At 43.2% G+C, this 27,339-nt stretch overlaps 1 protein-coding gene across 5 annotated transcripts in view; it reads right to left on the minus strand.

Moving 5' to 3' along the window:
- Positions 1-6,720: 6,720 nt before the first annotated feature.
- The window catches only part of Cbx5 (chromobox 5), a 36,045-nt gene continuing 15,426 nt past the window's right edge, over positions 6,721-27,339 (minus strand). The window contains exons 1-6 of one of the 5 annotated variants that reach the window (XM_055618244.1): positions 26,064-26,146; positions 25,831-25,930; positions 24,113-24,293; positions 14,753-14,939; positions 10,519-10,619; positions 6,721-9,328 (exon numbers count right to left, since the gene is read on the minus strand). In XM_055618244.1, the coding sequence (XP_055474219.1) occupies positions 9,178-9,328; positions 10,519-10,619; positions 14,753-14,939; positions 24,113-24,249 (576 nt within the window). In that variant the 5' untranslated portion in view covers positions 24,250-24,293; positions 25,831-25,930; positions 26,064-26,146 and the 3' untranslated portion in view covers positions 6,721-9,177. Of the gene's footprint in view, positions 9,329-10,518; positions 10,620-14,752; positions 14,940-24,112; positions 24,294-25,830; positions 25,935-26,063; positions 26,147-27,339 lie in introns of those variants that run through there. The other 4 variants (XM_055618245.1, XM_055618246.1, XM_055618247.1 and 1 more) reach the window with 4 other exon arrangements.

A 27,339-nucleotide genomic window follows, 5' to 3' on the forward strand; every position in this document is an offset into this window, starting at 1 on the left:
AGGAGAACAAAACCAAGAGAGTTGTCTAGGGGTGGGAGTGTGGGCTCAAACCCTATTCAAACCTGGAGTTAGTCAGAAAGACCGCCACTGGGGTGAGAACTAGAAAGGGAAGAAGAAAGCAGACCCAGACCTCAGAGGTAGGAAATAAATAATGTCCAGAAAGCCTATCTCTGAAGTGGACCAAATGGCTCTCCTGTCCCATGTTTATGGGGTCATGGACCATTAAGTCAGCCAACCTACAGATGTCTTCATAAGACTTTTACGAGATTAGCCGGCAGAGACCCTATAACTCAGCAGCCAGAAAGGAAAACAACAGGGGGAATGACAGAGACAAGCTGGTAGAAACCAGAACTCGGCTCCAGGGTCTGTCTGTCTTTACTTCTCACCCTGCAAGCTTCTGACCCGCTGCACCAGGTTCAGGGCCACATCAAACTTATGTTGCCTGATAAATCCTACATCACCTTGCTTTCACCTCCTGACCCAGTTTCCTACTGCCACCCCAACTCTGGCCCACAAGTGTCAGTCCTTAGAACACAGGTTTCTTTGGCTTTTGTGAATGAATCAAAATCAAAAAGAAGACAGTGACAAGGTAACAACCACATGAGGCTTGCTGTGTTTCCACCCACTGTGCAGGGAAACCAAGGCAGATAAACTGACTCAACTGGGGCCACAGCAGGCAAGGGGCACGGGCTTATTCCCCAGTGTTGGCGCCACCCTGTGGCTGTCTGTAGAAAGTCAGAACCAACAGATAGTCAAGGAAGCCTCCCTGAAGTCAGACTGTTGGGACGGATGATAGGTTGGGGCTAAGCTGAGTTGGAGAGTGCCTGCTTAGCATGCACAAGGCTTGATGCTCACCAAAACAAAACAAAACAAAACAAAACAAAGCGGGGGGGGAGGGGCAGGGCAGAAATGTACGACGATTGGCTAACACTCCAGGACCCAAATTTAAAAGATTTAAAAGCCCAGATCTTCAAACCACCACTCAAGATCCATATTTGAAAAGCAACCGTTTATTAGAACCAATACAAGAGTATGAAAAGGGGCAAAAGAGGGTGGAAGGGGGAGAGAATGATGTTTGAATTGGATGTCAGTTGTAGAAAGACATGTCTATTTTTAAAAACATGTACACTTAAAATGCAAACATATATATATATATATATATATATATATATATCACTTATTCTTTAAAGAAATCAAAAGCAGACAAGTTTAGCTGAAACAAAACCAAGAAACGTAACCAAAACTCCCCCACAAACCAAAGAAGCCCACAGAGAATTCAATGTCTCCCTCCATTCAGACACCTGGCTACAAGGTGACCTGCTTCCTACTCAGAATGGCCAAGTGCTGAGGAAGCCCCGCCTCTAGGGTCTCTGCAAATCCATTCTGTGACAAGGTGGAACACAGCAGGCAGAGGTAAGGCAGCTGCTGGCTGCTTAGCAGGACATGAGACTGCTCCTTCCCACCCTCCAGGGAAGGCCCAGGACCCCTGTTAGGAGCAGAGCCCACCCAACAGCGGGAGCCTGTGCTACAGAGCCAGGCCCTTGTGCTTTTCATGGGTTACCAATCTAGGGTCAACAGGGGAAAGGGAAAAGAGCCCTGTCTGAAAGAGCTGGGGGCTGCCTTGGCCCCTAAAGTGAGACAGAAAGGGTAAGGCTCTTGGGCAAACACGTTTCCAAGATGTCCTCAGTCAGGGTCAGACTGTGGACACCAAGAAAGAGGCGACAGAATCCACACAGGATGAAGCCTTGAGAACCTAATGCTCAATTCTGAATGTTACACCTATTTCTGGAAAAAAAAAAAAAATCCAATGTAGCTTTTTGGTGGGAGATGGTAGGGTTATGTTGCTTGAACACGTGGTTTCTATGAAAGGGCAGAGGCTTAGGGGCATGAAGGGAATCAACAAACTAACTGTCCTAGGATCAGCCTGGAAAATAAAAACAATATAAATCCAAACTACCACGCGTCGATTTGCAACCAAGACAGTCAGAAGTGGCTGTAAGTCCACAGGAATAGGGCCTCAACTCCCAACCTGCAGAGAGCATTCCATCATCCTCCCTCACCTAAGACTCTTGGGTTTCAAATGGCCTCTTTGTGATGCAAGACAGAAAACCCACAAGTGCCTGCCTTTCCCCATGGCATCCCAAGTTAGTCTGGACGATCAAGACTCCAACATTCATAAACACTGTCAAAATCTGAACTAGCAGCTTTGATGAGGGCTGGGGGTGGGGTGGAAATCCACCAATGTCACTAAGTACTTCCACACTCAGAAACAACTCAGTGAGGGCTAAAAAACTTGGACTCAAGGCATTCTCCACAGGCAACCCCAACCCCAAAGGAGTCATCAGCTCTGATCTGTAACCCTCTCAACACCCCATGAGGTAGATCAGTATTATCACCCCATTGAACAGATGGGGAACTGAGGCGTTGAAAGGAAAGACTTGCCCGAGGCTGGCCCACAAGCGCCCATTACATCTCACTTTTCAGTCACGTCGGTGCAGCCAGATGAGCACCGTCGCTCACCTGGAGTAACTGGAAGAGCCTGCACATACCACCTGCCTCTGAAGACTGCCTTAGTGCCATTTTGAAAATTAAGTTGCATTTTAAACAGTAAAATTCACTTAGGAAGGGTTGCTGGGCATGGTGGTGCACGCCTGTGATCTCAGCGCTCACAGAGGCAGAGGCAGGTGGATCTCTGTGAGTTCGAGGTCAGCCTGATCTATTGAGTTAGTTCAGGACAGCCAGGGCTACACCGAGAAACCCTGTCTTGAAAAACAAAATAACAAAACAAAGAAATAGGGTTAGCCAGGCGTTGGACACCACACCTTTAGTCCCCGTGTTAGGGAGCCGCAGGCAGATCTCGGAGTTCGAGGCCAGCCTGGTCTACAGGTGAGTCCAGGACAGCCACGGCTACACCAAGAAAACGCTGTCTTAGAGAGAGAGAAAGAGAAAAAGACATTGATTTCTCAGTCTTCTACTGTGCAACCCAGGCTTCCCAAATGCAGAGAGCAGCAGGGTCTTCCCAGGTCAGCAAGCAGCTCTGGGCACCTGAGGCTCGGCAGAGCTGCAGGGCACAGTCTAGGGCTGCCTGGCATTCCTCCTGACACCTAAAGGCAGCAGCTCTGCCATAGCCGGCCTCACCCCACCCAAGCGCTTAAGGACAGAGTGATGGCTTCTCCTGCTGCCAGATACAACTCATAACACAGAAAGGAAAACAGAGACAAACCACCAAACAAAGCAGCTGACACCCTTCCCACCCCTTGGAATTCTAGTGAGAAATCATTATGTTGCTCTCCTAAAACTACTGGGGTGGGGGGCACTGCCAAGCTGGTTGAGAATCAAACCCTCAGGCTACTGGAACCTGGAAAACGCACTCTGAAAAAAAAAAAAAACCTGCACTCTGAAAATGCTGTAACATAAAGGAAACTATCTTCTTAGTTCTCAAAAGACTTTCAGAGCAGGACACGCCCCTCTTCCCACAGCCTTCACGGCAGCCAGTACAGAACTCTCCACGAACCAAGAACTCAAAGGATGACAACAGGAACACACCAGCACAAAGCTCGCCAGGAACAGCCTAAGACTTTTCTATGTACATGCTCCACTTACCTGATTAGACTAGACAAACGAACGCAGATGGTGATAAAATTCAAGGTTGCTGCTTTAGCAACGACAGCTCAGATTCAGTGTGTCTGGGACCCTCCCTAACGGAACACTCTGAGCTAAGAATATGTAGCTCAGTAGTAGAGCGCTTGTCTAGTGTACAAGGCCCTGACTTCAATTCTCTCTCACCCACCCACACTACCATGAATGCATGTACCCCTCACGATACCAGTGCACAGGCTGAGGCAGGAGGACTGTAGGCACCAGGGCCAGCCTGGGATACTAAAACAAAACAAAAAAGCTCTTTACAAGTGAAACTACCCGTTTGGGCTTCGACCAACTGTTAGGGTCATACTTGCCAAAGACCATTACCAAAACAAGAGGATGATAAAAAGTTCATTGCATTCAATTTGGCATAATTTCTTGATAATAGTTTCCTATTAGATTTTCCGATTAATACTGATGGCTTTTGCTTAGGCTGCCATAATTAGGTTTTGATCTATTGTGACATTAACGATCACAATCGTTGACTTTGAATTTTTCTTTAATTAATAGCTCCTTCCTTGCCAGCTTCTGCCTCCAGTGCAGGGTCTGCCCCTCCTCCACCACCGTGTTTAATTCCTTCTCTCACTGACCTCGAAGACAACAGCATTGGTGGATTACTTCTTCCCATAAAACAAGACTTTAAAACATATTTCTGACAGGAGCAATAGAGATGATGTTAGGTGAAACGAGGGCCAAGAAGAAAGGCAAGGTAATGAACTGTCACTGCCGGTTAGAGAACCAAAGTCAAGCCTGATGTTCAAGTGGCAATGACAGAAGTAACAAAAACAAGACGAGGTAGATTAAAATTCAAAAAAACTCAGTACAAGCAAAAAAGCAACAAGAAACTTCACATTTTAACTTTCTAGAGCAGTTAATTGAATTCCTGGAAATTCTGACTTCCTAAGTCAGTCAGTTATCCAGGTAGAGCTAAGACCTTTTTCTTGTGCTCTCAAGAGTCAGACTGAGAATCTGAAAACTACTGTTTATCCACTGGGAAGGCTTCATGACACCCATTCCCAGACAGATAAAAGTCTCAAGAGCCAGGTGATGTTCTTTCTGGGGAAGAGTTTACCTAAGCAGCACAGGTGCTGCTTGGAGCCCTCTGGCACTGCTTGAGCAGAGCTACATGTGACCCAGAGGCAGATGCTCAGATATCAGCAGACATTCCCTAAGCTTTCTTTTAACAAAGTCTGTCATTAGTATGTTTGGGCTTTAAAGCCAACCTAACATTTCCCCTTTCCTTCTCCTCCCCTTTCTCCAGAAGGGTGAGAAACTGAAGACTGTGAGCGACAAAGAGGAAACCTACAAAGGACCTGCACCACCACACACAATGGCACCTGCACTACAGGCTGTGCTCTCTACGAGCACAGCTACTTCAGCCATCAGTGCTTTGTGCAGGCCAAACAACGGTCCCAGTGCTCACTTAATCTGCCCTCTCTCGGCAACAACAACATTTCTAATGTTTTCCTTTATTTTCTGCAGTGCTCCCAGTGGCCGGCTAACTCAGCTTATCCAAGACCATAGGTCTTTACCACAGATGAACCAATTAATGGCACCCTCCTCTGTAGGTCCTCCGGTCCCTGTGGGAACCCAGGGCTTTGTGGATGCATTCCCAGCACTCTGCCACTAAACTGCCCACTCAAGACCCATCCTTCCGTACTCTTGACTGCTTGATTCTGCCCCCAAACCAGAAATGTATATGCATGTGTAGTGTTTATTATACAAAACTATGATCAGTTCATCCCACACCATTATCAAAGCTCTCTAGGGGGCAAGGGTGTTTAAACCTTGTATCCTGAGCTGAAAATGTCCGTTGACTGACAAGACTGACATATGCTAACGCTGTGGGAATGTGAGCAGCACAATGTATAAAGTTGGTGGTCACGCAGTTCACTTCTGCTTTTGCGTAAAGCTGGCAAACCTGAGTATCAGAGGGTGAAGCCAGCAAGGGACAGCTAGCACGACACAGGAAAAAAAGACAGAAATTAGTTCCACATTAGAAAGACACTTCAAGGGGTGGGGAGAAGGCTCAGCAGTTGAGACCACTGACAACTCTTCCAGAGGACCAGGATGTGATTCCTAACACCCACCTAGAGGCTCACTTCTATCCCAGGGGATATGATGCCCTCTTCTGGTTGCCTAGGGAGCCAGGCATGCACATGGTGCACAGACATACATGCAGGAAGAAATCCCATGTACATAAAATAAATAACTTTTAAAAAGAGCCTGACATGGTGGCACACACTGATACAAAAAAGAGCCTGAGTTCAAGGCTAGTCTAGGTAGCCTTTTCTTATTTTCCTCTTTCAACAGGGTCTATGTAGCTCTGGCTGGCCTAAAACTCACTGTATAGACCAGGCTAGCCTCCAATTCAGGGATTCACCTACTTCTGCCTCCTAAATATTGGAATTAAAGGTGTGGGACCACCAAACTTAGCCAGAAGTAGACTTTGAAGGCCAAGTTTCATTATAAAAACTTTTAAAAGGGGCAGAGAGGCAGGTATGGTGGCATATACTTATAATCCTAAAGACTGGGAGAGAGAGGCAGGAGATCAAGAATTCAAGGCCATCCTTAGCTTCAAAGTAAATTCAGACTTTGTCTGTAAAACAACAACAAAATGATATGTGGGGATGAAGGGGCATATGAAGATATCAGTTCAGTGGCAGAGCCCTTGCCTGGCATGTCAAAGCTAGCCCTAAGTTCAATTCCAAGTAGCACAAAATTAGTTCTAAAAGAGGATTAACACAAGAGAATATACTCCTGTATTTAGGAGTGTTTTACCTTTGGCCACTAACTTTTTAATGGGAAGAAAGCTCTAGGAAACACTTCTGTCTGAGGCTGTAGTTCTCCAACAGAAACAAGCTACTTGGCACCCACCCATGTAGGAAGCACAAGGGAGTGTCTGGTGTCTTCATATTGAGGACTAAAGATAATACTGGAATCCAGTTCCTTATTCCTACATATAACCAGCAAAAGTACTAAGAAGAAAAGAAGGGTGTTTTGGTAATACTTTGCAGAAAACCAATACATGAACTGAGGACAGAAAAGATGGTGTAGAGTATTAAAATCAGTCAGGGAGCAGTGGCACACACCTTTAATCTCAGCACTCAGAAGGCAGAGGCAGGCAGACCTGAGCTACACAGAGAATATTAGAACCATGGTAAACAGTACAAGACCTTGTTAGACATCACCTGTTATCACAGCAATTATGCACCTTAAGCTTCCCTTGATTTCTTGCATTACAAAGGATTAAGCTCTCAAAGCACATCCTCAGTCCTTTTTACTTTTAATCTTAAGATCGGGTCTCACTAAGTTCCCCAATACACCTTGAATATACAACAGCCCTGAATCAGTCTGGGACTGTATGCTTATGCCACCAGGCCTGGCTTTTTAGGACCAATCTTAATACCAACCATCATTGTTATATTTGCCCACAGGCTAAGATTTTGTTTAAAAAAATGCAGACACTGCAATTTACAAGCTCACGACCACTGACTACTCAGACAGGCTGCCTTTTCCTCCAACTGCCAATCAAGAGGCTCAGATCACCTCAGGAGCTCTGGCTTACATCTGTCCTACTTTCATCTACCCTAATTACTACTATCCTTGGCTGCCTGTGCAACAAATCTGCTTTCTAACCCTCCTTCACTTCTCTGTTACATACAGACAATGGTCACTCACCCAGCACTTGATCTAATTCCTCCAGAGGCCAGCGGACTATGGAGGAAACACCCCCATGAGGTATGGGTGAGGCGCTCTTCCCCACACTGCCACTCACAGCGTCTCCCTGGCTGACTTACAGCAAAGCTGCACTGTCTATCTGCCATGTCACCGCAGCAACAGCTGTCTTCTCTACTGTGCAGCACAACTGCTGACACAATCTCTACAGAGCTCAATCAGCAGCTGGGCAGGAAAGCCACGCTAACGAGTGCTATGAATGGGTCTATGATTTGCATATTATTTGGCTCATCTGAGCCCTGGAGCACTCCATACATCCCTCTCATTACTATGAATAACAGAAAGGGCTGGATGCTCCCACCACACAGCTATGTTTTAAAAATCAAAGGCAACAACAAAAACAGCCTCAGTAGCTGATGAAATCTAGAATTAAGGCTACCTCAGCATTTATTCTTTTTCCTCAACTTAATGCTCAGCTCCAAACCCTGTTGTTTCCTTTAGTCCTGATTCTCTATCCTCAACCATATAAGAAAAAAGAGAAGAAAAGATGGGCATTTCTCAGGAGACAAAAAAGCAGAATAGGGTCAGAAAACTTTCTCAATATACTAGCAAAACCAAGAGTAAACCAAAAAGTAAGTAGTTTGTTCTGAGAAAAGGTTTTGTCAAAAAGACCTGTCACTTTCTGAAGTGATACTCTTCCATAAAAATAAGCTACTACTAAAAGTCTGAGGGTGGAGACAGGGAGGAACATTAATACTTTGAAGACTCGGTGGCAAATCCACAAGTCATGAGACAGTAAAATTAACGAGTTGTTACTGCTGCGAGTACTTAGAAACTGATACTGTGGCTAGTGGCTCCTCTCCAAGACTCTCAACTGAGAATGATGGCGCAGAAGGCCCGTGAGTCCTCTGAGATGTGAATCTGCTATGATGCCTCTTTGGTTACAGGAATGCTTTGGGAGGTTGGCAGGGCTAGAGGGTGCCCAGCACCTTGGCACACCTATATAAATACAGCCTAAATATGGTGAAGGAAATAATTCATACATACCGTGTGACACCAGAGACAACTGTTATCAGCCCCATCCTGTTACCTGCCTGCAGTACAGCTTACAGACTCACAGTTAATCTTGTCCTTTTATGACAAACTGAATCCACCCTACAGAAACAGAATCAGGGACTGACATTAACAAGGCCAGAGAAGCCTGAGGGCTAACCAGAGTGCCTTGTCAAATTTAAATGTAAAGTGCCAAGCCCCCAATAGGACAGAGTTGTTCTGGGAGGGAAACCAAGGACAGACAGGGGTGGCCCAGAAGACCACACCAGGGACCATATATTCTCCTGGCAGAGCTAAAGGAGACTGGAAAAGACACAACAGGTGGGCTGCCACTATTGGCTTCCTAAAAGATGGACAACATCCTTTCTACGCCAGTATGTCAAGACAAAGGCCAGCTGGTCATCAATATATTCTAATAACAATCAAGAAACTGAAGTCACCATCATAATAAAAATTCCCCAGAGTATAAAAAAAAAAAAAAAAAAAAAAAAGCAAGCGACCCTAAAAGATCATGACTCTGAGGTGATGAAAAAGTTACAGGGGAGCAAAAGAAACAGATCAGGGAAAAAGAAGAAACTGTGAGACTAACACAAAGCATGTAAATGCCTAATTTCCACAGTTACACTTATGAATCAGATCATCAGTTATATTACAAGAGAACCAATACCAACATCTCTCCCATGGAGCACAGTGATAAGCACATTTTTTATGGATGTGTTTAGGATGGAAAGGGTGGGAGAGGGAGAGGAAGCAGGAAGGTGAAGGTATTATATACAAAGAGAACTGACAGAGAACACCCCTCCTTTAGCTCTTTGCACTTTCTTTCTCTTTGTTTTCCGCATCCTCTGGGTATGCATGCCACGTCAGTCTCTCTTCATAAAATGCTATCACAATTTGTGGACATTTCACATTAGCTTCTTTTGCAAGAACCAGGTCAGCTTCATCTGTGTCTTTCCTGAAAAGAAAGGATGTAAGACTTAGAAGGAGAAGTGAGTGAGAGAAATCTGTCTGAGTGTCAGTATTTGAATTTAGCTGGCTTGATCTTCTCCGTACACTTTGATCTCAAGGTAAAAAGAATCTTTACAGGGCTGGAGGTATAATTCAGTAGTGGAGCCTCTGTATCTGATCTTTAGCATAAAAAAAACAAAACCAACAACAACAAAGAAAGAGCAGAAGAGTGGCTGTTCTGACAGAGGACCCAGGCTCAGTCCCCAGCAAATATATGGCACCACACACTGCCTGGAATGTCAGTTCCAGGGGATCCAATACCCTCTTCTAGCCTCTGGAGGCATATATGCAAGGCAAAACACATACACATAGAATAAAAAATAAATCTTAAAAGAAAAAGGGAAGGGAAGGGAAGGGAAGGAAATAGGGGAGAGGAAAAAAGCCAGTCAGGAATGGTGAGTACATGCCTGTAACCCTGTTAACTCCAGTCCTAGGGAAATGGAGACAGGACAGTGAGTTCAGTGCCCTGTACAACACATCTTATCCTTGTGTTGGCTTAAATGAGAAATGTCCCCACAGTCTTGGGCATCCAAACAGTCTTGGTCCTCAGTTGGTGGTTCTGTTTAGGGAGGTTTTTGTGGTATGTCATGGGAGTTGGGGGGAGGAAAAAGCCTCACTTGTTTTCAGGTTGTACTCTCTGCTTCAGCTTGAGCCACATGAGACCCTGTCAGGAAAGGAGGGAGGGAGGAAGGGGCAGTGCTTCATTTTCTTCTAGAAGTCACTATCTCTGATAAAGAATTTTGTGCTTTATTTAGCATCAAGCTTGATGCCTTGTTGAAATTAATTTCCCTTTTAGACATCATTCAGCAGCCCTGACTCTCAGTGATGCAAGAAGCTTCATTCAGCTCTTACCCCGCAGTCACAGGCTCATGAGCTTACAGTAAATAATTCAGTTCTATGCAAACAGATGTTTAGGTAGTAGTTATACATTTTGTACCCCAAATTTGTTTTTCTGATATGTAGGTTACTCTAATGTGACACCAAAGCTTGAGAAATGTCACAAACCCATTCTTAACCATAATATCCACTTAATACTGACACTGGAGTTGGCTAAGGATTAAATTTAGGAATTCTCAGTTTTACATTCTTTCTTCATAGCAAAACCACAACTGTGAAGTGAAGCATAACCTCGCTCACCATTTCATTAAGAACATTAAGTCGCCACATGAATCTGTTGCCCCAATGATCTTTTCTGGCTCCAGCCCTCTCTCAAAGCCGCGGGCGATATCACTGCTCTGCTACAAACAGAACAGAAGAGATTAGTGTAAAAACCACCAAAAACAAAAACAAAACTGGTTTCTCAGAATAACAAATCATAGCCTTGTTAACATTACTCGATACCATTTGTCATCAATTTAGAAAAATCCTTAGAACTCTAGAAATATAACTGACTGATCTACAGCAACCAGGGACAGCAATGTTGAGATATTTTGCCAAGAAGATGTAGCCGTCTTTCCTGTTATTCCATGCAAATGATAAGGACCCCTAAAAGTCTGTGGCACCCTGTGAATCTCTGGAGAATCATCTGGGCCTCCTTCTGCTGGCACTTTACTCGCAGAATCTGTGCAGTACCACAAGCCAACGCTCTCCTCCTGTTCCTGAGACACAAGCCTGTTTCCATTCTCATCTCCCGATACGCTTTCCCAACCATACCCTTTTAGAACTTCTAATTCATCCTCACAATGACCAACAGTTTTAATATTTCACAGAGTCGTCTATATTTTGAAAAGCAGAGGTAAGAAGGATGCAAGACCAATACTCTAAAAAAGGCAAATCACAAACATTAGTTTGCATATGACTTGGGTGAAGAGCCTCTGGTCTGCTTAGACACACTATTAACATTGACTGGGCCTGAGACCTCAAGCTGACAACTCATGAGAGGGCTGGGACTTGGTCTCAGGTAATCATGTGATCTACATACAGCAGAAGCTGATCCAGGTGTGATAGCACTGCTCAGAATAAAAAGTCTTATTTTATACATATCATAATTTTTCTAAAATTTTCAGGAGATGAAGCAAGCTCATTCATCAGCGGTTAAGAGCACTGTCTGTTCTTCCAAAGGACCTGAGTTCAATTCCCAACAACCACATGGTGGCTCACAACCATCTATAGTGAGATCTGCTGCCCTCTTCTGGCAGGCAGACACAAATGCCTGCAGTATATTGTAGAAACAAACAAACAAGCAAATAAATAAATAAATCCTTAAAAAAAAAGAAGATTTAACAAATGAGCCAAATCCCAACCCTTTCTGATCATCTTGACTTCCTTTGAGATAGAAAAGCAGGCCACTCAGTGGGCAAAGGGGCTCATAGGGAAGCCTGACAATCCAAGTTTGATCCCTGGGACTCACATGGTAGGTAGAGTATCAACTCCTACATATTCCTTGACTAACCTATACAAGTCTATAACCCCCCAAACAAACAAACAAAGATTTTCATTAAAAAAAAAAAAAAAAAACAAGAAAGCTTGCACAGTCCTGGTGGTCCCCAAAGATACCAGAACTCACAACAGGAAAGAAATTCTAGTCATGGATCAATGGAAAGATACTGACTTTTTAAGACAGCCTCTTTGGGGCATTTAAGAGGAATAGGTTCCCAGATGCAAACACAGCTGCTCACAGCTGGAATTCTGGCATAGGGACTAAGTTATACATCATTTTTGGCAGCTGGAAATAGTCTGCTATATAGGGAGGGTAACGGGGGAATGAAAAAAGAATGTTCAAGCTGCTGAAAGGAGCTGAGGCAAGAAAAACACTAAAATCATCACCGGCAGTAATCTTAAATCAGGCATAAAACCAACTAAGAAATTCCTTCTGCAGCGGTCTAAAGAAATGCCATCTCCACCACACCTTGACAACACATGACTCTACCTATCATGCCAGTTGTCTCCTGACAGCTGCCAGTACTGCTGAGAATGCTATCAAGGGCCCAGACAAACGTAACGTAAATGATGTCGGGAGGTTGTTTTCAAGGTCAGCAGCTCCAAAACCTGGACATGAATCCTCTAAGTGGCCAGGGACCCAAAGCCAGATGACTACCTTTAAAAGAACAAAGACCCTAAATGGAAGAAATGTTTACTCTCTCTCTCACAGTCTTTGGTTGTATTATTTGCTATTTTATTTAATTTAACTAAAAGGGAAACAAACAACAAAACCTAGAATACAAAAAGCTAACAGGGAAATCAAAGTGCCTACTAACCAAGCTTCAAGGTTGGACTCAAACTCCCCAGGCCTGCCTGGTAGAGGAAGATACCTGGCTGTTTCCAAGTTGTTTCCTACCCTCCACACATGTGCACTGACGTGCATGCTCCAACACATGCAAAATAACAACATGTGTTACAATTTATAAATAAAAATTTTTCAGACCAATCAAAGCTTCACAGTGAGACCCTATCTCAAAACAGACAAAAAACATACACAAAACCCAAAAGTCCTCAGAAAATGGAAAGTGTTCCTTAAATTCTTTATCAATACGGTGTATCATAAGGATATTCAGACCTTTTCAGAAAGGTGGCATAAGGTTACAGGTGGGTGTGCTGGCCCAAGTCTTTAATCCCAGTGCTCAGGAGGCAGAGACAGGAGGATCTCTGTGAGTTAAAAGGTCAGGCTGGTCTACACAGCAAGCTCTAACAGAGCCATGACTACATGAAGAGACCCTGTCTCATCAAACAACCAAAAAAAAAAAAAGGTTGTAAAAATAAAATTAACAAGAGAAAGGAGTCAGACAGGAACAGCCCCATAGAGACAAAGAATTATATACAAGCCTTTATAAATCACAGTGCTTCAGTTTGCTCACAGAAACTCTCATTTAACTGGTATAAGGTTCATCTCGGGTCCTGGAGATTTTTTAAAAATACCTGCTGAGTAGTTCTGAGGTGTAGTCACAGCTGAGAGGAACAGTGGAGAAAAATGGACACCTAAATATAATGCAGATAAACAGGGAACTGAGGCAGGAATACTACACACTTATACTTTCTTCTTTATTAAATTTAAGTACATGATATGTTCTACATAGGCTACATGACCTGGAAATAAATGGAGAGAGGGAAAGCTGGAGGTGTTTGTGTAACATATACACACAGCAAAGATGCAGAAGAAAAAAGTAATACGACATTTACGTTAAGGAAAAGCAACTGAATCAAACCAAACTTCATAATTAGTTTCCAAACCAAACAATAAAGAGACACAAAAGAAAATGAAAATTCTTTTCCTCCTCAGGGTATATAACTGGAAGAAAAATGAGTGAAAATAGCCAGATATGGTGACACATGCCTAAAATCCCACCACTCAGAAGCCTGAGGTACAAGGGAAAGCCCCAGGCTAGGCAGAAATACAATGTGAGTTCAAGGTCAGTACAATTATGAAGTATGACCTTTACCTCCAAAGAACAGAGAGAGCTGGGGATATAGTTCAGTGATCTAAGTTCTTGTCTAATATACAGAAAGTTCTGAGTTCAATCCCTAGCACAGCATAAGACATAAACGCCTGCAGGCACAGGACCACCATCTCAGCACACATAGCAAACCTGAGAGCAGACATAGACATGTGTGACTCTGTCTTAAGACAGCAGAAGCCTAAGAGAAAGACAGATCCCTGAAGCTCGGAAGCCAGCAAACCTAGGTGAATCAAGGAACACTGAAGACAGAAACCACACACATGTGAATATGTGTACATATACTAGCATACACATATTCACAAGTAAATAAACTAGACATATAAAACATATCAAACAAAAATAGTATACAGAAAAGACAACAAAGAGCGAAGCAGTAAACATCTCAGGTTTTCTGAATGTTATTTATTGCTCTTATTATTATTAGGGCGTTCACATGGGCAGGTGCATGTAGAGGTCTAAGGTCAACTTAGGAGTGAGTTTTCTCCTTCTGCAATGAGGTAGGATTTGAACTTCAGGCTTGACAACAGGTACCTTTACTCCTGAGCTAACTCCTTAGCCACTTTTCTTTCTTTTAAAAGAAAAACTTGAAAGTGTCTTCCTCTTGGTGCTACAGTGTTGGCTCAATGGCTACAAGAGCTTGACATTCTTCTGGAGAACCTAACTTTGGTTCCCAGCACTCATTTTAGGAAACTCACAACAGCCTGAAACTCTGGCTGCAGGGAACCCAACACCTTCAGGCCTCCCTCAGGCAACAACACACAAGACACATATTCATACATATTTCTATTCACAGAGGAGGCAGAGTGGATTGCATTTCACATTAGTTTTGACACTTTAAACACAATTAGTGCTACGCCAGTTCTCACTCAAGCAGAAAGGGTTGCTGTAGCTAATCAATACACTTCCCTAGAGGCTGCTGCTCAACAGTAAACCTTGAAGTCCACCCTTAAGAACAGTGGGAGAAGGGAGAAGCTTACCTCCCTCTTCTTTTTAGATTTTATATCATCGGCACTGCTGGAGAAACTGGATTTCCTCTTATTTCCTTCTGACTTCTCCCTGGGCTTGTTGTTTTCACCCTCCTTCATCTTCTTATACTTTTTCATAAACTCAGAAATTAGTTCAGGACAATCCAAGTTCTTCTCAGGTTCCCAAGTATTGTGCTCCCTGGACAGTAACAATAAAAACAAAAGGAAAAGACAGAGGGATGATGATAATTCCGTATTTTTATACCATTCCTGCAGAACCTAAGACTGACAAGTGCTAGGAAGCGACATCCTCAACCCCTTTCAATGCTAGTGTTTTTTTAAAGAGGACATGTAATCAAAGGCTGGGCATTCTACACTTAAGTACTGAACGAGAGGCCTGAGGTGTACTTCAGCAGTAAGGTACTAGCACAGATAATGCCACAGTCTTGATCTCTAGCTCTCCAACAAATCTGATCTTCTTGGGAAAAAGCATATCCGTACAAAGCCACGTGAAGAATTACTACTTTGCAGGGCTGGGGATCAAACCCCAAACCAGGGTTTTATGTCTGTCCCACAACAGAGCTACACCTTTAGCACTGTATCAACATTTAGTATCCAAAACAAACCTGAATGTTCAACTAATGAATAAATAAAATTATATTAAGCAACAAAAGGAAACAAAATACAACTTGAGAAAAATCTCAAATGGTACACTGAGTTAAAAAAATGAATATGCTGAGTACTGAGTTAAAAAAAAAAAGTCACAATAAAAGATATGCTTTCTTTCTCTTTTATTTTGCTTTTGTTTTCGAGACAGGGTTTCTCTGTGTAGCCTTTGCTGTCCTAGACTCGCTTTGTAGACCAAGCTGGCCTGGAACACACAATGATCCACCTGCCTCTGCCCCAGAGTGCTGGGATCACCACATGCCCGGCTATACTTTCTTTCTGATTCCATTTCTCTGGCGTGCCCTGTCAAGATATATTTTAGATTAGGCTGGGAAAATATTCTGAAACGGGAGTGTGGTTAACAGTTTCACAACTTTGGTCAATAAATATTGACCAAAGCCGAATCGAGCCAGGCACGGTGGTGCACGCTTTTAATCCCGCACTGGGGAAGCAGAGACAGAACTCAAGCTACTCTGGTCTACAAAGTGAGTCCATAACAGTCAGAGCTACACAGAGGAACCCTGTCTCAAACAAAACAAAAAGACCTTCTCCCAAAGAACAAAACAAAAAACACCAAATTGTACAATCCCAGTGGGTGACTTTTGTGTGTGTGTGGGGGGGGGGGCTGACCTGAAACTCACTCTGTGGACCAGGCTGGCCTTGAACTCAAGAGATCTGCCTGCCTCTCTGGTACTTGGACTAAAGTCATGCACCACTACCATTTGGTGACTCTTATGGTACATAAAATTATACCTTAATAAACCTGTTTAAACTACCAATTTTGGGGCTGGAGATTGCTCAGTGGTTAAGGGTACTGGTTACTCTTGCAGATCTGAACATCTATAATTCCAGTTCCAGGGACTCCAATGCCCTCTGGCCTCCACAGGCACCTGCACAGCATTCATATACTCCCACAAAGACAGATACACATACATAATTTCTTTAAAAAAAATTAGCAGGCAGTGATGACACATGCCTTTAATCCCAGCACTTAGGAAGCAGAGGCCAGTCTGGTCTAAAGAGCCAGTTCTAGGGCAGCCAGAACTTGGCTGAAACAAACAAAAAACTAAAATAATAATAAATAAATAAATAAATAAATAAATAAATAAATAAATCTTTGTAAACAAACCCCATCTAGAAGCTGGGTATAGAGCTCAGTGTAAGAGTGCTTGTCCAGATATAAGCAAGGCTCCATCGGTTTAATTCCCAGCACATCTTTTCTCTATCAAAAAAACCCCCAAATTTAAATGCTTAATTAAGTGCCAAGAGTGTGATTTTATACAATCAGTTGCCTGTATAAAAAGGATAACTTAGTAAGTCATATACCTCTATAATCTTCCTTTTCTTTTTTTTTTTTTTTTTTTTTTTTTTTTTTTTTTTTTTGAGACAGGATTTCTCTGTGTGGCACTAGATATCCTGAAACTCACTATAAAGAAAAGGCTGGCTTTGAACTCCCAGAGATCTGCCTGCTTCTGCCTCTGGAGTGCTGAGATTAAAGGCGTGCGCCACCGTGCCCAGCAACACCTTCCACTTCTATCATCCTGGATTCGGTCTATATACTCTAGCAAGTAGAAGCTGGAGTGCATTAACTCAAATGTGACAGACTCAAGTCTACTGTTACCAAGTTCTGTGTGAAATCTGAAATAACTGGACCTAACAAAACTCAAAACAGTAATCCCTATAATGTATAAAGTAAGTTTTGTTTTGTCTTTTTTTGGGGAAGAAGGTCTCATGTAGCCCAGGCTGGCCTCAAACTCTATGTAGTCAAGGATAGCTTTGAACTTCTAATTCTCAGCCCTCTCTCCCTCCAGAACACTGGGATCACAGGCTTGTGCCACCATGCCTCCTTTAGTCGGTACTGGAAACTCAGCCCAGTGCTGTGTATCCTATACAAGCACTCCACCAACTAAAACACATTCCCAGTCTTCTCCCTGGGTTTCTATTTTTTTCCTTTCACCCAAAAGTCACTGGAACTTGCTAGGTAGACCAGGATTTCCTCTAACAGTGTCTCTGCCTCTCAGAGTGCTAAGATTAATAATGGTCATGCCACCACACCCAGCTTCTCACTGGGTTTAAAGACAAGAGTCCTATTATGTAGCCAGGCTGGTTTTGAACTCTCTGAAATCCTCTTGCCTCAGCCTTGCATTACAGCCTAGATTACAGGAATGAACCAATATGTCTGTCTGAATTTTGATATTGTATGTTTGTACCATGGGTTTTAGAAAATTAAAAATACACAATGTTTTGGAATTAAAGCAATAAAATGTACCTACAAAGAAAAAAAAACTTTACCATCATCCCTTCCCCCATCCAGAGGTAAAGCTCTGATAGAGTAAGCACTAGGTTTTGGGTTGATTTGTGTTTATATACATATAACACACCTGTGACCTGTAATGATTCACCGTAGAAAAAAAAAAAAAAAGGTCAATAAGCCGCACAAGCATCATCCCTTAACCTGCAATTAGCTTGAGGGGGCACTGTTGAAATTAACTCTAGGGTCTTACGGCCAGGTGAGCTGGCTTGTGAGGTTTCAGAGGGAACAAAGACGCCACTGGGCTGTGTGTGGCATTTTGGGTTAAGAATCCATGGAAGCCAACTTCCTGCTCGTCAACCTTCTGGGAAGTATTTACTCAGGGTCAGCACACAAAGGCTCAGTCAGTAGCGGGCCAAGGCTGAACATCAATGGCAGAAATGGGCAATATCAGATCTCCCATATACAGGTTTTGAAGGTACAAGAGACCTCCCAGGAAGAGCAGCAAGGCCTGGTACCAAGGGCAAGGATAAAGTTCCTGCAGAGAGGCCATCTATGAAGGTGCACCGCAAGTGCAGCGGCAACCCCAGGATACTGGAGATGGAGGGACAATGGCAGGTGTTTAGCAGAGCTGGCCTGAACCTAGCAGACAAGCTAGATATGTGGCTGATGGCAGCTCCAGAAAAGCAGGACTGCCTAAATCCCATGGAGCTCAGAAGATCGTGAACAAGTCCAGAATGTCAGACTTGGAATTACATGGCTGGACTTTGCTTTTGCTTAAGTAGGAGCAGTTTTTATACCCTGGTTCTGTTATCGAGGAACAGAAGTATTTAACTCGTTTTTGATTTTACAGAAGCCCTCAGTTAAGACCTTGAACTTATTTATTTTTATTATTATTATCATTATTTTGTTTTTTGAGATAGGGTTCCGGCTGTCCTGGAACTCACTATGCAGACCAGGCTGGCCTGGAAGTCAGACATTTGCTTGCCTCTGCCTCCAACGCGCTGGGACTAGAGGCATGTGCCACCACACCTGGCATAGATATTTTTAAAGGAACATGAACAGACCTGGAGACATGGATAAGAACACTGGCTGCTCTTCCAGAGGACCTGGGTTCAATTACCAGCACACACAGCAACCCACAACTGTCTGTAATTCTATAACACAAAATCTGACAGCCTCTGTGGTTACTGGGTCACCAGGCATGTATATAGTACCCAGACATACATGAAAATACCCATATATACACAATTAAAAAAAAAAAAAATAGAAGACCTTGAAATTTCAAAGTGTTGAAATTTTTAATTTTCGAAGAATACGGGACTTTAAAAGTCAGGCTGTGTTTGTGTGTGCGTGCATGCGTGTGCACGTGTGTATGTGTGTTTTTGAGACAGAGTGGAACTCACTCTGTAGACAAGGGTGGCCTAGAACTCAGGAGATCCATCTGCCTCTGCCTCCTGAGTGCTGGAAAAAAAGCCAGTACCACCACCACCTGGCCTTAACTGTTTTTTATACTGTGATATTAACATGAGATCTTGGGGACAACAAAAGGTTATATACTTGCTTTTCAAATTGACAAGGAACAGACCTGTGATAGCTCTCTTGATTGTCAACTTAACACACCTGGAAAGAGGTAACTTCAGTTGAAGAGCTTCTATCAGACTGACCTGTGAGCAAGACTGTGGGACATTCTTTTGGTTGTTAACTGACATATAGGGCCCTGCCCAAGGTGCTCAGCAACATCCCAGAAGCTGGTGCGTGTGAGCTGTATTGAGTAGATGGCAGCCAGGCCTGGTGGTACACGCCTTCAATCTCAGCACTCCAGAGGCTGGGGCAGGGAGATCTGAGTTAAAAGCTAGCCTGGTCTACATAGAAAGTTACAGGACAGCCAGACTACATAGAAAAACCCTGTCTCAAAACAAACAAACAAAAACAAAAGGTTAATCAAAAGCAGCTGACAGCGAGCCTGGGAGCAAGCCAGTAAACAGCACCCCTCCACTCCCTACTCAAGTTCCGCTGTAACTCCTCCAACCATAGAATGTGTGCAGCACTCAAGAGGGGATCAACCCTTTCCCCTCACAATGCTTTTGGTCACAGCGACAGAGAACAAGCTACAACCCAACTTGTATCATCACAGCAAGACAGGGAGACACAGGCCAGGCAATGGTGGTGCACCCCTTTAATCCCAACACTCTAAAAGCAAAAGCAAAACAATCTCTGAAGCCAGCCTGATCTACAGAGCGAGTTCCAGGACAGCCAGAGCTATGCTGAGAAACCCTGTCTTGAAGACAAAGACAAAAAAAAAAAAAAAGTTGGTACATTATAGGTTGAGACCATTCATCTTTATAATAGTATTTGTTATAATTAATCTCTAGTTGTTTTTTATTTTTTAAATTTTTTAATATTTGATTGTTTTTTTCAGGACAGGATTTCTCTGTGTAGCCCTGGTTGTTCTGTGCTCTCTTTGTAGACCAGGCTGGCCTCCAACTCAGAGATCTGCCTCCCAAGTGCTGGGATCAAAGGCGTGTGCCACTCAGCCCAGTCCATCAATTGTTTTTTAAACAAAAATAAAATTATTTTGTATAAAAGTATTTTGCCTGCATGCATTCCTTGACCTCCTAATCCTCCTCAACTCTTCCTGCTGACAGCTAGGTTTACCCAGTGTATGCCGTGCTAGGGATTAAATCCAAATTTTTATGGATGCTACAAAAGCACCCTACTAACTAAGCAAACTCCTAGTCCCTGTTGTTGACCTTGTACTTCAGCTACAAGCTATCTATGACATAGGAATAAGCGACTAGGTACTTACTCTCTTGCACACAATGCTCAGGGAAGAGAAAAAAATTTGTTCCAGCCTTTAATGAAATCCCAGGCATTTTTTTCCTTAATAAGATTGTATTTGCTGATGACATGGCGAACAACTTTTGGAGGTAGAGGCAGATATATCGCTGTGAGTTCCAGACTAGCTTGGTCTATATAGTGAGTTCCAGGACAGCCAGAGCTACATAGTCAGACCCTGTCTTGGAAAAAAAAAAAAAAAATATTTTACTATATTGTAAAAATGTTTATGGAGGAGGCTATAATAGGACATCAGATTCTCTGGAACTAGAGACACAGGCCATTGTGAACTGTGGGACAAGGGTACTGGGAACCTAACTAGAGTCTATGAAAGAGCAGGAAGTACTCATAACTGCTGAGCCATATCTCCAGTCCCAATACCAGACATTTATGACAATGCTTAATCTACCTACCTTAACTTTGCCTTTCACCTCTGAATCTAGATTAAGTACCAAAAATTCAAACAGCTTTCAGCACCTTTCAAATGGTGATTCAATAAGCCTAAGGTCAACTTGGAATTCAAGTATTATTTACATTACTATTTCATAGGACTTTCCTGTCTCTCACTCATTTCGATGGTTTTCATACCTGGTAAGCAGTGCTGTCATTCCTCTTTAGAAATACGGTGATGATGTGCCTGGAGAGATGGCTCAGAAGTTAAGAGCACTGGCTGCTCTTCCAGAGATCATGAGTTTAATTCCCAGAAACCACATGGTGGCTTACAACCATCTATAATGAAATCTGGTGCCTTCTTGTGGCATGCAGGCGTACAGGAAAACACAACATTGTATACATAATAAATAATAAATCTTAAAAAAAAAAAAAAAGAAAAGAAAATAGAAATACAGTGATGAAGCAGAGCTCCGGGTGTAGCTCAGCTGGGAAGAGTTCTTGCCTAGATACACAAAGTGCTACAAAAACCAGTATGGTAGGCCAGAATCACAGTACTGGCTAGAGGCTAGAGGCCAATTAGCCTCAAGACAGTGAATACAACCAAACCAAGAGACCTTAACTCATACAAGGTGAAAGTGACCTGCCCTGTACAATTAAAAACAACAAGCGGAACAGAGGAAGGCAGATCTCTGAGTTAGAAGCCAGCCTGGTCTACGGAGTGAGTCTAGGACAGCCAGGGCTACACAGAGAAACCCTGTCTCAAAAAAACAAAACAAAAAAGAAAGAGAGAAAGAGAAAGGAAGGAAGGAAAAAAGGAGGGAGGGAGAGAGAGAGGGAAGGAAAGGAAGGAAGGAAGGAAGGAAGGAAGGAAGGAAGGAAGGAAGGAAGGAATTCCAGCCCAGCCAGGGCTAAGGGGCTTACACAGTGTGCCTTTAATCCTAGAACTCTGGAGGCAGGCAGATCTTGGTGAATTCCAGGATAGCCAGGGCTACATACCCCATCTCAAAAAAGTCAGGGTCCAGGTTGGGCTGGACCAATGGCAATGGCTCAGTGGTTAAGAACACTTGCTGCCCTTCCAGAAGACCTGTGTTTGTTCCCAACACTCACATGGTGGCTCAGTCATATCCATCTGTAACTCCTGTTCTAGGGGATCCAGTGCCCTCTCCTGAACTCAGTACCAGGCATGCACATGTGCTGCACATAAACACATACAAGCAAAACACTTATACACATAAAAATCTTTAAAAAATTCTACATTTTCATAAAATATTTATAGTTGCTTCTGTCATATGTACTTTCAGATGCATTCAGTTTCTGTACTTCATAGGAACTCTATAAATGCCCTGGGCAATTAAGTCTGTGCAGTCCATACTGAAAGGGCAAGACTTGAGAAGAACGAGACTGTTGACAGTTTAGATGAGCAAAGGACCCTCGTGCAGGATTTCAGTGGATGATTGTGCATTCCAGACCCTGGAATCACAGGAGCAATACTGACAATAAATTGAGACAACACTGAGTCCTTTATCTACATGATGAGCTGAAAAGTAACAGTCTAATTAGACAGCAGGAAAAAGGGAACAGGTGGGGGCCTCCATGTCAATTTACCTGTTTAAAGCCATGGTAACAGTGGCCATATCCTCCCTTCTTTTGAGATGGTATGGTCCCACTATATGGCCAAGGCTGGCCTGAAACTCACAGCCTAAAACTTAGCCTCCCAAGTGCTGGATTATGCTCAGCTCACTCTCCTTTTCTAGAAACATGTTCCAACATTCCAAGATCTCTGCTCTTCCACCTTGCATACCAAGATGAACAGTTTAATGAACAGAACAAAACAAACTAAACATAAATAAAAGCACTTTTGCCGTTAAGATCAAAGTACCACCACTTTGGTAATATAGGTAGCCATGGTAATATAATATAGCCATGGCAAGAGGATTCCAGGCTGGATAAAATCACCTGGAAATGGGCTTCTCCCCAGGAGTGACCAGTAAGTGGGATGCTAACCAAAAAAATTAAGAGGTGCTATTGAGGGCAGGGAGGCTGGAGAGATGACTCAGAGGTTAAGAGCACTGGCTGCTCTTCCAGAGGTCCTAAATTCAATTCCCAGCAACCACATGGTGCCCTCATGAGATCTGGTGCCCTCTTCTGGTGTGCAGGTATACATGCAGACAGAACATTGTATACATACATACATACATACATACATAAATCTTCCCCCCCCAAAACAGAGAGGTGTGATGGGGTCAGTCAGGATCCAGCAGCCTGGAATAGAGCCATCGGAAAAAGCTATTGTCCGAGTTGCTTTCTGGACTTCCTGCTCTCAGACACCTACCCCTCACAACATGCACATCCAATCCCCTGGCTTTTACAAAATACAAAAACAAACAAACAAAAAAACACCCCCCCCCAATTAATTAACAAAGAAAAAGACACTTTTATTGATCTGTTAGTTATAATCTGGCCATGATACAGGCCTTTAATCTCAGCCCTGGCCTGGAACCTACAGAGATCCATCTGCCTCTGAGAGAACTGGAATTAAAACACTGACTTCTTTTACTAAATCTCTTAATGTGTTGCATGTGAGTGTGGGTGTATATAACTGGAGGTCAGAGACCACCTCAGCTGTTGGTCTCTGCCTTCTGCCTTGTTTGAATAGGGTCCCTTATTCATTGCTATGTCTGCTATGCATGCCCGGCTGGTTGTCCCTCAGACTCCCCAGGATTCTCCTGTCTGTCTCCCAGCCCAGTGTTTCACTGCTGAGAGAAATGTGTGTGTGTGTGTACACTGGTTCTGGTGGTCTCAATTCACATATTCACACTTTCAATGGCAAGTGGTCTACCTCCACTCACTGAGCCCTCTAAGTCCTATGTCTTATCACTGTTTTTTCTTTGTTTTCCCCAGCACACCAGAGGGTCAAACAAGGACCCTAAGAGCACTGGGCAAAAGCACTGCACTACTAAGCTACACCCATCAACCTATTGCTCCTACTTCATTAAGGTGAGTAGGAAAGGGGTTATGCAATTAGCCAGTGGGTCGGAGAAATGGCTCAGCATTTAAGAGTACTGTCTGTTCTCCCAGAGAACTGTGGTCTGACTTACAGCACCCAAATGGCAACTTACAGCCATCTATAACTTCCTAACTCCTGTTGTAGCTGATGTGATGCCCTCTTCTGGACTGTGGGCAAAAGCAAAAGAAAACAAAAGCCTAAAGACGAAAGGACTCACTCCGAAAAGCCTTTCCACTTCAGCAGATATTCCACCTGCCCCTTGACCACGCGCCTGTCCAACACCTTTTCCACCACATATTCCTCCTCGTCCTCGGAAGAAGAGCTGTCGGCTGTCCTCTTGGTTTTCTTCCCCATGTCGCACGTGTTGATCCACCTCAAGGAGTAAGGCCACCAGGGTCCTGAAACGGGGAAAGACCAAATGGTTACAACCCACCTGGAGGTAAAGCCGTCACTTCTGGACGGAACAGAAGGAACAACACGAGTCAGCCATACTCTTCTTTTCGGTCTACGGTTATTCTAAGACAAGTGGTCAATGACTTTAAAAGGTTCAATCCAAAATAATAATAAACTGGGTCAATCCACATTTTCCTAACAACTTCTCTTCAGCTGAAGAAATCAACATCAGAGGAAACAATTGTTTAACTCTTTAATTTTATATTCCAAAAAAGCAAATAGCATTGAGTGCTACTTTCTTCCATTTCTGTATTTACTTGTGAGCCAGGAACTCAAGAGAAATATGGAAAACCTTCAATTAAAGGAACCAAGACAGAATAAAAATATTTTTCTCCAAGGTGAATAAAGGTCTTTATGAAAAAAAAAAAAAAAATGAAAGACCGACCCTTCCCCACAGCCCACCCAAATGTACTTTTCCATTCTGAGCATTTTCTGGTCAGTTTCAGCAGCACACACAATGTCTTCATGGGCCATCTCTCACATTTCCAGTGACTTGGTACATTTCCCTTAAACAATTTGAGTCTGTCCCTTCAGAGAATCCATCAGCAAGGCTGACAGCTCAAACGGACTAAGCCTCCTTTTAGCAAGCTCATTTGGGGATAGAAGGGAAGAAAGGCAGAGAAAAAAAAAAATCAAAATTAGTCGCTGGACTAGTCTGTAATTCCCAGGGCTCAACTAACCCAAACAGTTAAAGAGGTAGCCTGTCTCTTAACTGAAGTTGACTCTGGGCCAAAGAGGTGGGAAAGAAATCTGGCCCCAGACTGCACCAACATGAAGCCTCCTCAGAACACAGGGGACCATTCACCCTCCCCAGGCCCCAAGAAAGCCTGGCAGCAAGGCAGCACGAATGGAAACTGAGTTAAGCTCAGAAATATGCATCAGGGGTGCTCAAGAGAGAATCTAGTATTTAAAATTCCCACATGGCTGTAACCATAATGGTTTCAAAAGAGTTCTTCCTGAACAATGTTAAACGGGACCCACTGTCTGGATTACCAAATAGCAGGAATTGATTCTTTAGCTGACTCCATTGTTATTTTGCTATAATCTCTAAAGATGTTTTTCAGAACATCCCCATCTTGGCCAGAAAGCCAATCTCAGGAATAAAAAGGGCAACTAAACTCAGAATTATGTTCAAGTCAAAGAAGCAGAAGTTGTATTTATCAATTTATTCCTAATTAGTGATTTTAAAGAGACCATTACAGGAATATAGCGCTGAAAATCCTAGCTACAGAACTTATTAGTATGAGCATGGCCGCCTCAAAAACTGCTTGCATTAATTTCTGATGATAACTTTATTTGAGAAAGAAGGCACGGAGGAATGTAGGCAAAGGGTTTTAAAATAATCTTTCTATGAATTTAGAAGACTCCTAGACATCAAAAATATATAGTAAGGTTTATTTAAAACAAACACAGCCTCCGACCTCACCACAGACAGGAAACGTCTTAGTCCAGGGAGAGTACCCCACCCCCACCCCCACTCACCTTGGAATTTCCGGGAGCTGAGCAGTTTAGGTCAGAGCGCTGGGTTAAAACCAGCCCCATGTTGGAAGCATGCAGTTAAGCATTGTGGCTATGGCTTTCCCTGCCTCACCAGGAAAGAAAAGAAAAAAAGATTTACATATGTGTTCTTCAGTTTGAGAAAGAGATTTTTCTTTATGCCTATGCTCAAGAGAAGCCCTCAAAGTAGATCAATAGGGGTTCCCTCCCTTACCTACCGGATCGCCCCAGTTCGTTCTTTCCCTCTGGGCTAACAGGAGGGGCCTCCCCTCCCAGGTCTGGGGCTTGGCGGGCTGGCAGCTCCCCCGCCCCCACCCAGCTGCCTGGGCGCCACTGCGCAGCTGTCCCAGTCCGTTGCCATGGCAACTGGCAGCCGTACTAGACTAAGGAAGAGAGGCAAATGAAAAAGTTAAAAGGCTTAACTTTCCTTTTCACTGCAGACTGGGTGGAGAAGTTGGAAGGTAGACCTCCCTTGGCCTGAAGGCTAACTTTCAGAGCTCAAGGGTGTTAGTTTTTATGTCCAAAATTAAGTTAGTTTTAAAAGTCCAAAATTCAGGCTTATTCCTCCAAAAGCACTGCGAATTGATAACATTTTAGGACCACCTAACACGAGTACAGCTCACTAGAAGAGGGGGAGGAGCAAAAGTAGGCCCTCTCTACAGCAGACCAGGACAAACTATCCTTAATCTAGAAGAATTTTGGACAAAGCCTTTTCCACCCTCTGTCACTGTACAGCTAATTAAAACTGCTTCAGGGAAAGTAACAGAAAAGAGAGAGAAGAAAGTATGCTGATGATAGATACTATGTAACTTCTCATTTGAGAGAATTACAAAAGAACTAGAACCCAAAGACTTGAAACAAAGACAAGGGACCAAGCTTTGTGATTTGGGGAGCTGGATATGGAATCCGGGGCCTTACACAGACTGAGCGCAAAAGAACCATTCAGCTATTACAGATGGAAAAAATTACTTCCTTATTTAAAAAATAAGGGGGAGGCAAGTTGGCCACCAACATTATGGTTAAATTTAAGTATCTTATTAGTTATTCTTGTAATACTATAAAAACAGACTTTTAGTGATTATTACTCCCTGATATATTGCTGATGCACAACTCTTTATAGTAATAATCCCTAATACTCAAGGAAAGGAAGACATAATAATAAAAAAGCAGAGACCATTAAGAGGAAGCAGATCAGGAATTCAAGGTCATGCAAAACTACATAACCAGTTCGAGGCCACCCTGTGTTGCAAGAGATCTAATCTCAGAAGGAAAGAAAGAAAAACCAGGCTTTGATATACACTGTCCTTTCACTTGGCTCTAAAAAAAACATTTTAGAAATCCAAAACTGCATTTGCTTCACATATGAGAACTGAAACTTTTTTGTCGTACCAGTCCTTATGCATGCTAAAGCTGCTTCAATGGGAGAGTAAGGAAAAGGGACATGGCCTAGATAGATGAGTACCTCAATGATTCTGAACACTCCCTGCTTGCAAA

Source organism: Psammomys obesus, unplaced genomic scaffold (genome assembly GCF_907164565.1).
Source record: "Psammomys obesus unplaced genomic scaffold, mPsaObe1.curated_primary_1811, whole genome shotgun sequence".
Classification (NCBI taxonomy): domain Eukaryota; kingdom Metazoa; phylum Chordata; class Mammalia; order Rodentia; family Muridae; genus Psammomys; species Psammomys obesus.